Here is a 14,796-nt window from a genome sequence, read left to right as displayed (position 1 = left end):
TCTGCTTCCACAAGCTATACAATGCCAAGATACTTAGTTGTGGCTTTAACTGAGGATTGGAGAATGCTGCTCATTTTTAACCTTTTTACACATTGTATTTTAAATTTTCATTGTAATCTGCTTTGAGTCTCTGATTGGGGAATGGGCTTTTCAGTTTAGAAAAAGGGGCATATGACAGAAGTTTACAAAATTAGGCTTGGTGAGTAGAAAGTGAACAGTTAACTTTTTCACCTTCTTCCATAATGACAGAGGTCAACGCATGTGAGGGAGAGTAGAACTTCATTCAACATAAGAACTTCATTCAACGTAACTAAACTGTAGAGCACAGCCAGCGAATAGCTTTTAAAAAGGAATAAGACAGCTGGTCGGCCACTGCATGAACAAGAGGTGTATGGTCCAAGACATTATCCAAACCCGATTTAAATCAACAGAAAGTGCTTAACTGAGGCTGGATCATGCCCATAATATTTATGGGTACAAGGAGTGGGGGAAAATCTGGTCATTTATAAGTCTGGGAAGTTAATGAATATTTTTCAAATGCAGTTGATAAAAACCAGATCAGACACAGAGACAGTCAAGTTAATATAATTTTAATTCAAATATTTCTCCAACAAAAGTCGCCCATATATGTAAGATTGCGTTTAAACATAGACACCCCTCCCCCCACAGCAGCATTACTGAAATAAACTGAAAAGCCATTGGATATAAAATAAGTACTATATACAAATATGGTCTGAGGTTACCATAGCTTGTCTTAAATCATAAAGGTGGAGTTAGCAACTAACTTGCCGAAGTTCTTTTCATTCCAATATAAAATCCTAAGTGTGAAGGCTGGAAATGGAGCAAGTTTTTGATACTTACGGTTCAGGTGTGCGATCAGAAGGATGAAATCAAGATATAGAAGGGAAACAAAAAAGGCACATTGTGGCATGTGTTAAGGCCAGAAACACCAGCCTTCAGGACTTCTTGCTGTTTGTCAAGACTACTTTGCAATGAAGTCAAGATTTAAAAATTTAAAGGGAATTTGTAGGCCCAATTTATTCAGTTTAGAGGCTGCAATCAAGCAAGGTACCATCTACTGAAATGTCTGGGTCATGGTAATAAGATTTTAAAAAGGTTTTCAAGGACTTTCTTTAAAAATGGATTGGTAACAGATACTCTGGGAATTTTTAAAAAACCCTTATTTTTGTACAATGTACTTCCAAATCATAGAGAATAGAAATCTAGATAAAGGAAATGGCCAAGAGGCCAATTCACTACTAAAAATTAACTCACACTCAATAAGAAAATTGAAGTTCTTCTAAGGTGCAGAATGGGAGGTGCATAGAACACTTATGCAGGTTATCAAACCTAAGACCACAGCTTTTTTTCCAATTAAAAGTCCAAAAAATCAAAAGTCTTCAAAATCAAGCTGCTCGTTAATTCTCTGAAGCACAAAGCAAGTGAACTCTAAGAGTCTTTAACACTTCTTGTTATTCAAAGCCTTCCAGATACAGTAAGAAAAATTGCTTGGGTTTGATGCCATTTTACAGCAGGATCAGATGTTCACAGGCACAGGTCAGAAGTTGAGAAGCCAAGAAATTTTTTTTTTTTAAAGAGAGAGAAGTCAAAAGGGCAGAATTGAAGACAATGTAGTCTACGTAGTTGACGTACACAAGCATTTGTAGAGACAACCCCCCCCCCCCAGTGACCAGAGGTATTCCTTTATTGCAAACCACATCAAAAGAATATTACATACCATCTTAGATTATTACCTGTTTATGGCTTCAGGTTTTTTATGGCATGTAAAGCAGCCTTGGGAGATGTCTCATTGCACTAACCTACAACAAAGCCTAAAATACATGGGTTGCACTTTCCAAATGTAGTCCTATCAAGTGTTATATCTTGTCTAAATGTTACAAGGAAAGCAGGTTCAATCTGAGTAACTAAACAAATGTGGTAATCTAAGCTACTGCTTGGCAACTAGTTGTGATCTGTACCCCAAAGTATATTCTATCTTTTACCACACACCTGGGAGACTTAGAACTGCATCAGATCCCCACATCTTCTATTCCCTGAGAACTATCTAAAAGAGGTCTTTGGAATGCAAGATTGTGATGGATAAACATTAACATGCAAAGATACTACTGGAAATATATTCTTTCATTGTAATTTTGTGGCATTGCTAATGGGAACAAACTACTGAGATGAGTAAGTTTGTTCTTAAGGAACTAAGTAAAAAATTCAATATAAAATCATTACAAAAAGAGCACACATTTCTCTCTCAACCCAAGCTCAGTAAAAAGGCATTAAACTGAAGTTAGTGAAACAGCCAAATATATCTTACATCTTCTCTGTATGCATGCTATCAAATCTGTACATCTTATGGGCATATACAATTAGGAAGAAAACACACACACAACAAAGATGATGTCTCACAGGGCAATCTTGAAGTAGATCCAAATACAAGCTAAATTTGCATGAAGTATTTTACCTACTTTAATGACTATTAAGTAAAGACAAGCATAACAGAAACACTCTACTCAGTTCTCCAAAGCCTGCCGGCTAAGGAATGAGGCAAGCTGAGAGTTTTAATCAAGACCAGTTTTTTGCTTTCAAACATTTTTTAAAAACATCAGACAGTTCCTTAGGGCTTTAGCCATATTCTCCATAATGATGTACTTACTACCACATCAGTACAACAACTGGGAAGGGGCAGGAAATCAGGAAAAACTAAAACAGGTACTAAAGAGGAAAACTAGTCTGGGAGTTTGGTACCGTATATTTTAATTCCACTGTTGCTTTGAGAATAAGAGGCAAGCCACTATAATTTTTTTTGCAAGCATGCAAAGCATACACAGAGTAGGCATGTTGCCAAAACTACTTGTGCAGTTCTCCAGTCTGATTCAGCCTTTAAACCCGATCAAGTTGTATGCCATTAACCTATCTATACATAGAGTTAATTCCGATACCCCTATTTCAGAGCAACGCAAAATTAAGTCCAAACAGCAAGTTTCATACTGAGACAGTCAACATGCAGTTCATTGGGGACTGCTCGGTGAAATTCCAGTCGAGCTTGTGTAGTAGAAGCTCCTGCCAATTTGTTATACAAGTCAGCTGTAAACAGAAATGAACAGGATATCTTGTCTAATAACTTGCCCCTGAAAACCCTAAGATCTAAAAATATGAAGTACAATAGCATTTTTCAGTGCAATAAATAGCGGTGAATGGCCTTCACTAACATAGTGAACACATGTGATACACCGATCTGCATTTTTTTGGTCCTTACAGGGAAGTATTTAAGAATTACTTCCTGAAAGATAAAGTCTTCAAAATAGGAGCCTTACTTGACTTGAACAGTATTCTTATAGCCTGCACTCAAAATTTATGTATGTACTAGCCACAACTTTGCTTTCAAGTCATTAATATCAAATTACTTGCCAAATCTGTATTTTTGCTTTAAGACTTAAAATATTAACTTATCAATAGTGACATGGATCAATTCATATAACTGCAGATCTGAAGCCACGATTATTTACATTTCTGACCTTCTCATCTATAATTTCTGCAAAGGTGTGGCAATAATAATATAGTGTTTAAGAGTGTTTTTCTTATACTCTCTCTCTCAAACTCTGTCCAAACATATTTACAAATGTTCTGCCATATGAAGAGGAAGAGTCATTAATAAATGTTCTTCTACAATTAAACAACTCCGCTTCAGTGAATTACATTCCTCCAGCTCAGCAGGAAGTGACTCCAAGTGGTTTCCTATGAGTTCCAGCTGAACAAGGTTCAAGAGTCCACCAATGTGAGGGGACAAATTTGTTAGACTGTTATATCCCATAAGGAGATACTGCAGTTTTCTGCACTGAAACAATTCATCAGGTAGCTCATCAATCTAAAAAAAAGAAAACAGGATATTCAGTTAAAGGCTTGTTGGCGTGTTTTGCAAACTGATAAATACAGGAACAGCTAATGGCTAATTCATGTAACTTCCTTTGGGCTATATCCAGCACAGTATCAACCTTTCTTTTTCTTTTCTTTTTGTAATCAAGCCTGTACTTGTATGCAATGGACCAATCAATCAAATAGTTTCCTACAAATCCTATGAAACAATTCTGGTGACCTCTATCAGCACACTTACATTTGAACCATAATAAGTAGGTATTGCAATACTCTTTCTTCTTGGATTTCCCCCACCCCCATGGACATAATGACCACCTGCATGTTTTCTTATTGAATGTGGTTACTAAAGCTTGGAGTGGAAAACAGTCAGAACCATAGCTTGTTCTAATGTCTCTGAAAAGTCTGATTTAGATTGGGACCATGATGGGGAGGGAACAGGGACTCCAACATCCTCCTTCTTGGACTGTTTTCCAACCTGAAACAGTTCTGAAGGAGTTATTCGTCCTGTGAGGCACATGCAAGCACAAGCAATTCAGAGCATGTGAATCTCTCAAGGGGGTAAATACCCACCCCTTTGGGACTGTTTTGGGTCAGGAAAATGGCACACATAAATAGAAGGCTGGAACATCTCTTCCCTCTGTGCTGTGATCCTAGTCTGGCTACCCAGGTTTGGTGAGGTTTGGTTCAGGGGGTCCAAAGTTATGGCCTCCGAAAGGGGGTGCCCCCATCCTCCATTGTTTCCAATGGAAGGTAATAGGAGATGGGGCTACACCTTTGAGGGTCCATAACTTTGCACCCCCTGAACCAAACTTCACCAATCCTGGGTGGTATCATTAGGAGAGTCTCCTAAAGATACCCTAAAAGTTTGGTGCTGCTAGCTTAACAATTGCACCCCTGACAGCAGGCACCCCTTCACTTTACTTCTAGATTCTTCCTTTTTTAAATCCACCCCCTTCGGCATGGATTTAAAGGGAGAATCTGAGGTCCTCAGTTTAGAAGAAGAAGAAGAGTTTGGATTTATATCCTCCCTTTCTCTCCTGTAGGAGACTCAAAGGAGCTTACAATCTCCTTGACCTTCCCTCCTCACAACAAACACCCTGTGAGAGCTCTGAAAAGCTGTGACTAGTTCAAGGTCACCCAGCTGGCGTGTGTGGGAGTGCACAGGCTAATCTGAATTTCCCAGATAAGCCTCCACAGCTCAAGCGGCAGAGCAGGGAATCAAAGCCGGTTCCTCCAGATTAGAATGCACCTGCTCTTAACCACTACGCCACATTGAAAGTGATACTGCTTGGGGGTGGATTCCAGCATCACAGCAGCTGCCCCGGGGTGTGTGTGTGTGCAAAACTCAGATTTTGCACCAGGCTCCATTTTCCCTCTAAGCCTCTGCCCAGAGGGGAGGGCAGAAGGAACTGCCAGCTGCCGGCTGGGAGCCCAGCTGGTGGGCAGGGCGGGGGAGTCTGCCATCCCCAGCCTTGGAGAGCTGCTTTTACAAGCGCTAGGCCAGGGGTGGGGCTTGGGGAGGCATGGCCATGCCCTAGGGGCGGGTGGGGATGTGGCTCCACCCCTGAACGCCCCCATAAAAAATCTATACCTACGTCCCTGTCCCAAGGGGATTTCACATCTATTATATAACCACAAGTCCCTGTGGGGTTCACATGTTAAATGTAATATGTAATTTAGACCTTTCTGAAAACTGCTAAGGAGTGTTGGAAAAGAGCTGAATATCAAATCAAGAACTGTCAGACCAAAACTTCTTCTGGATTACCACATCAGGTATTATTAGATGAGTACTAAATTTATTTTAATAGCATGGGAATGTGACAGACTGTCAATTATGCTAAATACACACCACTCCTTAGCACAAATGTTTGATCTATGCATCCCCATGTCTTATGTAGCATCACATTATGAGTTCTTAAATCAATAGCTGAATGCAAGTCACTAGACAAAATGACATCAACAAACATCAAATTAACACCAACCCACAAAGTTAATTATTTTTGCAACAGCACACCCAGCTCAGACCCAGGATGGGAGTTGGAAAACAGAAGTTATAAGCAAGGAAGGAGTAGGAGGCAGGGCTAAAGCTCACTGCAATTGCCATCACCTCTGCGCCCTGCCCATTTGAAAGAGGCCACATATAAACTCTTTCCTTCATGGGCTGGCAGAAAAGTCCACCGTTACAAGTGTTACGGAATATTTCTAGATTTTAAAAATGTTATGCTTCTACTTACATGATTCTTTGTCACAGCAAAGTACTGCAGATTTGTTAAATACTGGATTTCTGCAGGAATGATGGTCAATTTGTTATGACTGAGATCTAAATAATGCAGCTTTGTACAGAGAAAGAGTTGCAGTGGTATTTTTTCAATGTTATTGTGATTTAAGTAGAGCTGCTCCAGATTTGCTAAGGTTCCAATCTGCACTGGGATGTAGGAGATATTGTTGTGCCACAATTTCAGGCAAGAAAGGTTCTCAAGGTGTTGAAAACTAATAATTTCCTCTACTGTTCGGAGATTATTTTCTTTCAAGTCTATTTCATGCAAGTTATTCAAGCTGAAGATAGAATGTGGAATGCGCTCCAGGTCACAGTTGATCAATTCCAGTATTCTTAGGTTAACCAATTTCTTCAAGGCTGTCAACACTAGCAGTTTCTTCCCCTCATTGTCAATGGATAACTTTTGTAGTGAAGGCAATTGGTCTGTTACCACCTGTGGTAAGCGGGAGAGGCTAATCTTTAAGTGAACTGCTTTTAGACTCACAAGATCCTCAAAACTCTCACTGTAGAAGAGATTCTGGGGTTCTAGAACATAGCATCCAGTCAGATATAGTTCCTGCAAACCTTTTAGATAAAAAAGCCAGCGTGGAATCTTTCCCAGGTCAGCTGATTTTAGACGCAGAACCTTTAAATTTTCTTCTAAGAAGTGGAGTGCTGGGAACTCCACAGTCAGTGATGAATAATAAACGTTTAGTTCCTTGAGACTGACTAATTGGCTTACAGATGGAGGAAGCTTAACCTCAGGAATAAGCTCCAGGCTTAGAACTTCTATTTCTGTCAGTTCAAAGACATCATCAGGAAGACCAGTAAGCATGAAAAGATGAAGCGCGGTCTTGTCCTGGGAGTTTCGTACTAGCTTGCTTTTCAACCTGTCTAAAGGCCATTCATTATTTAGACTGATCTGTTTCAACTTGTTTTCACTCACCTCAGAGAGGAATATTGAGAATCGTTTTGAATACAGTGGATCATACTGGTCTGCTACGTGAAGCATAAATGCGAAGTCATTTTTCACATCAGGAATATCGCTGTAATTGCTCTGTTCCCTCAGCTTTTCAAAAGAATATTCTTTGAGTGAACTTCTCAGCATCCATAGCAAACTGTAAGTGCAAGTCAGTCCATACAAGATCACCAGGATAACGTAGAATGAGGCCAGCACTTTAAAGATTTCGGCTAACGAATAAACACATTGGTATCTCTTGTACCCAGTAAAAACCTGAATATCAACTACGCAGTCAATTTCAAGGGTAATAAAGGTTAAATAATAGGGAACATAAATCATGATTAATATAAACACAATGACTTTAACAACAATCTGTTTTAGGTACACTCTGTAAATTATATCTTTTTCTTCTACATGTGTCCTGAATCTTTTAACTTTTTCAAATATTGCTTTTGCTTGCTCCCCTTCTTTTCTGTCTAGAACACTTGAAGAGCTCTCTTTCCCAGCAGCTTCTAATCCGGTTTGTGAGAAAGATATAGACTGCCGCTTGCTCTCCGACTCTGTTAAATTGGTAGGGGAAGAAAAAAATGTTTTAGATTTGGAAAATGACAAAGTCCTCACAGACTGTTCAGTAACGGTTTCTGACAGGGCACGTGTTGTCCAGGGAGAATCAAAGCATTTGTGAAGTATAGCTACGAAGTGCTCTAGCCTTGAACTTGTGCTGGGATAGTAAAGCCAAAAATTACTGCAAGCTGCAAAAATGAAAGTATGGAGGAGCACTAGGTATGGAAAAAATTTGGCAAACCAATGAAGCTCTCTTTCATAACACACAGCATCGATGTAAGAGTATTGTTGTCGATGAAGATAATTCTGGATTCTGAGCGGTTGGATTACTGGTGCGGCAGAGCTGGAGGATATATTAAGGTTGCTTTTAACCAAATCCCAAGGCACTGCACAATGATTGTCAAACTCAACCTTGCATGGAAGACAACATAACAATCTAGTTTGAGTGAGCTGGAGAGCTCCAGCAAGGACAGCAACAAGCAGCATTATCATGGTGAGGTAATAGCAGAAGACATCCCACCATGGCTTCAAGATGTGGTACGATGACTGGGCATCTGCTAAACATCTGAGTTCAGTTAACGTAATCATGACTTGCTTATGGAAAGTAAAACTGGAAAAGAGAAAAAAAAACATGCTTAACTGGGCACTCTAAACCATCCACTGACAGAACAGATTTTCTATCCCATTCAACAATGGAAATATAAAAAAAGCATGTTGAGCACCCAAACTTTATGAAGTTTTGCTTGTTGCAGAGCAAGTCTTTGAAATGTTGGAAGTACGTTGGTAATGCATATATATGTTGACAGCCATGAGGTATGCCTATTCCACAATATATCCAGAGTGCGAGAATTTAAAGGTATTTGACACATACTACTGAAGGTAGTGTTGACCCAGTTTAATTCAATTAAAGTAGATGGCATGACAACCAGGGCCATAGCCAGACATTTTATGGTGATGGGGCATGAGTATGCTGAAGAGGTGAGTATGGGTGCCACGGGAACTCCCATCAACTCAGACTCTGAGACACTTGGGGTGGGGCAGGACCTGGTGACACCACCATGAATATCAGCAGTAGAAATTTCACAATATGATCTCTGTGTGCAGTCACAATCATGCAACTTTGAAGAGATGGGCTGTTCAGCATATTAAACAATCAACTTGGCAGTACATTTAAAATTTAGCACCAGATTTCTGCTTCCCATCATCTAATACCAACTAGAGCCCTTTGGGGATTGGGCGGTATAGAAATCCCATAAATAAATAAAAATAAAAATAAAAAAAACTAGGTAAATTTGTGTGTCACTGCACAATGGAAAAAAAGCACTTTGGACATATGCAGGGTCTGAAATTTTGGCCTTCAGAGAAGGAGTTATTCTCATTTGAGATTTATGTAGATCCTGCTAAAGACCTTATTTTTCTGCAGTGAGAAATGGCTGGGCTTACAATCACCGGTATGCCATCTCAGTTCTTCAGCCTTCTTCAATAAAGCACTTTTTAAACTGCAGTGAGAATTTCTGTAGTTTAAACACAACTTAATATGCCTTTTCTGTCCTCTAGCCCTAATACTTTGTACATCTGACTTTATACATGCATTCATTATCATGTTACTTTCAGTACATGTACAGTTTAAGAAGTCACTTAAAACTTCATGTCTATCTAGGTACAGTCATCTCATAGCTTCTTTTCTATTCCTGGGCAATGCTGTAGAAACCCCTTTGCACATTTTCCCCCTATATCCCAAAGAAAATGCCCTAGAGACTGACTTTTTAAAAACGAGAGCTCATAATTTAGAGAGAGACTAGCACATTTCTCAGGAGGCCCTGCCCTATATAGAGCGACACAGCAAATATATCAAACATACATAGAAGTCTTACACAGGTAGCCAATTGTGCACAGCAAGCTTCCCGTGACCCCAAAGAGAATTCACTGCAGAGTCTTCATTTTGGGGCGTGTTCAGTATTATTACCCACTGCCCTGCTTGCACTGGAGCAGGCATTACCCATTGGCTGGGTTTTTGCTTGTGTTCAGGCAGGGAGATCTCTGCTCGTTTTCGTGGGTTCTCTATTGAACATGTGTGCTTTAGTATTTACTTTTAACCATATCGATATACAAAGGTGACCTATTACAGAAAAGTCTTGAATACAACGTCTTGAATTTCGCCTGATCACTGATTGTCTTCTACAGCGGGAAGTGATGGGGGAGTAATGGCGTGCAAACTGCAAAAGGACAATGTGAACCACCTTTTGCTAAGCTCTCTAGGTTCCCGAATGTCCCTCTCATTGTCTACTTCCCAGGAGAAAATTTCCAACTGCATACTGGAGAAATTATGTTCTCAGATCCTCAGTTTTATATGATGAATTGAAGAGCATTATTTCTGAATCCCCCAGACTTAGTTTTCTACAGATCTCCAATTATTTACACTTACTTTACTAATCAAATGGGATGGAAAATAGAACCGTCATCTTCAATCAGGTGGTCTACACCTCTTAAAGTTCCTTAGGCATGCCATCTTCACAACAGTCTTCATCCTAAAAATGAACATAAAAATATACAAAATTATGGTTGTGTATATTAAGGCCAGGCAATATCAGACCTCAAATCATATTGCTGAGTTTGTAGTGTAAAGCATATTCAGTCCTTTTACTCATAGATTGATGAAAACAATAACTTCTAAGTCATATAGCCCAACTTTCCACGTTTAGCCTGGATTCTAGACAATGCTGACAGTGTTTGTTTTAAGCACTGTCTGCTCTGAATTCCTGGCTTTCATTCAAAACAAAAAATGAAAATAATCCTCTGCTCTTTGTAGAAAAGGAAGCAAAGAAGCAGCTACAGTCATAAAGTCAAAATCCTATACTGTGGGAGCAGTAGAGATGCCTCACCAACACATGCACCGTGGGGGTGGCATGTTCAGCTAACCCAGCTTGTACACTGCACCCACAGAATGCATTACACTCAGCTGCATGCTATGGTAGAATGCTATCAAATAAGTGCAAAACATGATCATATCATGCTATGCGAAGAGAAACATAATACAGTGGCTTGAATCATACTTTTTTCTTGCTTGCATTCCTTTTCATTTATTGTGATGCTGATCAACCTTTACAGATAGCGTATCATATTCATCTGGTGCTGGAAACTTCCATAGGACCAATTTTTTTTCAAGGAGCCAGAAAATGTCTAGTGCAAGAGGAGCTCCACAGCAGAGGACCATCACCAGAATAAAGGGAGGAAAGCTCTTCTCTAGGTGCTCCCCCGCCCTGCACCCCCTGCTTTGTGGGCGTGGCTTGGAGGTGCCCCGCCCCCAGCCTCCATGCAGGCCAGCAGGGCCTAGGGAGGGCAAAAGCCAGTCTGTACGGAGACTGAGAAAGGGGCTCAGTGGCGGGAGGCCCAGGCGGGTGCTGCAGTTGCCTGCCGCTGCCAAGCCCCGTCCCCCGCCTCCCTTCAGGCCAGCCCTGGAAATGGAGGCCGGCTCCTGGAAATGGAAAGCTCCTGGAAATGGAAAGAAAATATAGGATCTAAGCCATTGTTTGCCACAATAGCACATGCTACAAGAGGTAGAAGTACCTTGTTCAGCTCTTAATAGGAACCTTCTGGAATCTGATAACTAAAACGACTGCCATCTGTGCAGGAGAACAACCTTTCTACTCTCCACGATTTTACAAGGAAGTGTTTTGAATAGCCCTTTGTATTTCTGATAGAATTTGTCTCTGTTACTTTAACAAGATCAATAAACCTTTCCATGTCCTGCTTGAATGCCATTTTCTAAAAAGATTATTAGGGAATGCTCTATCAAGCTGTTTATTACTGGTCAGGTATCTCCCCCCCCCCCCCCCAATATCTTGGAAACTTTGCTTTATTTTCTTAGAGATTATCCTAAAATTACATTTGCAGTTTTCATTCCTTTTATATCTTGAGTCAAAAAAGTGATGAATAAGTAATGAATGAAAATTTCCTGCTTCTCAAGATTTTAAATCGATGAGCTTCTGAGAGAATAAAAGGAGGAAACTGGTTCTGGTGGGTTTTCCAGACTGAGTGGCCGTGGTCTGGTGGATATTGTTCCTAACATTAAGCTTGCTCTGCGAAGAAAAAAAGCCCAATGCTGCAGTAGCCAAACAGCTAGTCATTTGGCTCAATTAAATAGGTCCAGGCCTTGTTTAAAAGTGTAGCATAAATTTATTAGTGGAGTAACAATGTGTCAAGAGAAAAAATGGTTCAAGAGAATTAATCTGATTTTGGCCAGACCTAGAGATTTATATATAACCTCCCAGCAAATAATCAAATTCAATCTAATTGAACATGTAATGTATTTGATAGTTCAGAATCTCTTCCATAAGGCTTTTAAGTTATGAAAGCTACAAGAGCTTTTAGAAGGATTCTAATTCAATTGCCAGTGGGAACTAAAATTAGTGCTTGGAGTACCTAAAATGATCTTAGTGTAATTGTACTGGATACTTTGATGATCCTTAATCTTGACAGTTAACTTTTAGAGCCTGTGTAAAAGCCAGCTACAGTAGCTTATATCTAAGTATGTTGAAGATTAAGTTAAAACTACTATAAAGCTTCCAGTGCTTATTAAACACCCATAAAGTTTATAATTTTTCTCTTTTAGTCACCATTAACTAGTTTGAACCAATAAAGCAGACAGAAAGATAGCCTGGCTAGTTCTGTGGGAAGGATGGAAGCTATAAGCATGAAAAAAAAATCTATGAGATGCACATTCTGAACTATCTGATCAGGTCAATGTACAACTTCCAGCATCTTAAACCACACAGTTACTGTATTCAGCTAGACTCATCTGCCTATCAACATATCCTGTTCAGACTTTGTCCAACAAGTAGGGGGCGGCTTATTAATTTTATAGCCTAGAGATGCATATTTTCAAGAAATCACATTTACTAGGCTTCACTATGGTATTCTAGCAAGACACGTACCACTTTGGGGCGTCCCGGTGTAACCAGTGGGTGCAATGGGTGTCTGCTGATACCATTCCCTGGTGCCCACCAAGTGTTTGTAGAAAGTAGGCAGGGCTGGGGAGTTTCTGCTCAGCAAAGCTTCTGATTGGCTACTGAATATTTAATTGACTGTGCAGATTTTAAAAAAAGGTTCCTTTGGCAGCAGCTCCCACCACACATTGTGTAGCCGGTTCAGCTTCTTTTAGCATCCATTCTGTGGCTGAATATATAACGACACTGTATCAAAATTCCTAAAGCATCCTTATGCTCGGAAAGGTCAGGGAGCCCTAGGTTATGCTGTTTCAGTTGATGGGTGATCAGCTGTTGTTACTGGTTGCTTATTATAGGTCAAAGATGATCAACTGATGTTTCTGAAACAGGCCTCTCTTGGCCAACAGCTGTGGAATTTTCAAAATCCACAGCTGCAATTTACCTCAGGTTTCTTTGTTGTGTATCTAATGGTGGGGGGTTGAGATTAACTGGTAAAACCACTATCTGTTTTTAAATTAATCTGATAAGCTTTATAACATGCATCTCTTTGCATGTTAAGTCCTTCAACTATTATCCTAATATGACAGGTGATGTAATTGCATTGACTGGACTACAAAAAGGAGAATATAGGGAAAAATTGATGTAGAGAAGGGATCAAATATACTAATAGTAGCATGCATGCAGACTCGTACCAAAATGAAAGCAGATGGAATAACCAAACATTTCTGAGTGGCTATGTTCATCTGGAATACTGCATATCTGACCTAAGCAGACATATTGTAAAAGTTTTGTATGGAAATAACTACCTGCATCAAAAAGTCTGTAAAGAAATGATTTTCCCCCCATCATGCTTTGGAATAACAAAATGTCACAAGTTCAACCATATGTATTTTTTACAGTCAGAAAATATATTTTACAAGATTATCCAAAGCTGTTTTCAGCTTTGCAAACTAGATATTGAAAATTACATAGAACCTATAACACAGATTAAAGTGGGCACAACACACTGGCAAATCCATCACAGTTTTTGTCATTTGGCCTGCAACTCATAGAAACATCTGTCTAGTTAAGCACAGTTGTACAGCATCTCTGAATTTGAAGAAGAGGAAATACTATAATTTCTATTTACCTGGGAAGTACCAACTTTCTGTTCTAGAAAGTTCTAACTACTTTTAAATTTTGTTCTGCCACTTTGAATAGTATTTAAGTGGTAAAGAAAACCAGAAACTCATTAAACCATCAGCTGTCTCTTCCCGTGTCTCAAAAAACAAAGCAAGTAAAAGCACATATGTATTTCATAACCAGAAGCCTTGGATTGTCATTAGTCTATTGTTTTATTGAACTAAAGGAACTAGGCAACAAGCAAAAACAAAAGAACAAAACACCTTCCACCAACAACAGCTGAGTACATTACTGAACATCAGTGCTAAATCAAATCAGACAATATCACATTCGTTTCTTCACTGCACAAGCAGCTGACAAGGCCCACGATTTACAGAAGCTGACTAAAATATGGCCACTTTAACCAAAAGCTGATTTGTACCATATTCAAGAACTTTTCTAGCTAACTAAGCCACATTAGAGAATGTGCACTGTTTGTTTTCCCTCTTGCACCAAAACCTTGCCCTGCATCTGATGTGCACCTGGTGGGAAGTGGTTGCTCTGCATTCTCTGCACAGAGAGGCATCACATGCTGCTCAGTAATGGAAGAACCTGATGGAACCGCTGAATGACAGAACTCAGAACTTGACTCAAGAGAACCATATATTTTTAACATTCGTTTTTAAGTTGGTACAGCTTTTTGACATAACTATTTCCTTTTATATATAATCTATCATCTCCATACTGCAACGTTTGTTTCAAATGTTCTGCTCATTTATACATGTTTGTTTTACCCTGTGGACAGGTGAATAGGACAATATGGTGTCATATTTTATGGGGCTTGGCATACCCATATCTCTCCTTCTTGTGTTATCATTCAGATTTTGTACACAGCACACACTTGCTTTGTGGGTAGATAACCACTGACACTGTAATGCACTATGTGGGATAGGTTGTTGAGGATGGGTGTGCTGACTGAATGCAGAAATCTAGAAAAGCCACTGTGCGCTCCAACAGTGCAATCCTATTCAGAGTTACTTTAAGTCTAGAGAAGTCACTGAATGTAGATAACTATTACTCTG

General features: G+C 39.6%; 1 protein-coding gene across 1 annotated transcript; it reads right to left on the bottom strand.

The window, feature by feature from the left end:
• Positions 1-574: 574 nt before the first annotated feature.
• Positions 575-10,199, bottom strand: LRRC8B (leucine rich repeat containing 8 VRAC subunit B). The gene is made up of 3 exons (XM_048497520.1): positions 10,093-10,199; positions 6,120-8,277; positions 575-3,877 (listed from the first exon to the last, which is right to left on the bottom strand). Exons 2-3 carry the CDS (start codon positions 8,253-8,255, stop codon positions 3,626-3,628), a joined length of 2,388 nt encoding a protein of 795 aa, XP_048353477.1. The 5' UTR covers positions 8,256-8,277; positions 10,093-10,199; the 3' UTR covers positions 575-3,625.
• Positions 10,200-14,796: the final 4,597 nt, after the last annotated feature.

Source organism: Sphaerodactylus townsendi, linkage group LG05, assembly GCF_021028975.2.
Source record: "Sphaerodactylus townsendi isolate TG3544 linkage group LG05, MPM_Stown_v2.3, whole genome shotgun sequence".
Lineage (NCBI taxonomy): Eukaryota > Metazoa > Chordata > Lepidosauria > Squamata > Sphaerodactylidae > Sphaerodactylus > Sphaerodactylus townsendi.
Note: the sequence above shows the minus strand (reverse complement) of the source record. Positions and strands in the feature narration are given on the sequence as shown.

Coding starts and splice junctions, on each gene's coding strand:
- LRRC8B (XM_048497520.1), bottom strand. CDS start 8,255: ATGATTACGTTAACTGAACTCAGATGTTTAGCAGATGCCCAGTCATCG. Junction 3,878..6,119: donor TTGCTGTGACAAAGAATCAT/GTAAGTAGAAGC, acceptor TCTTTTTTTTAG/ATTGATGAGCTACCTGATGA.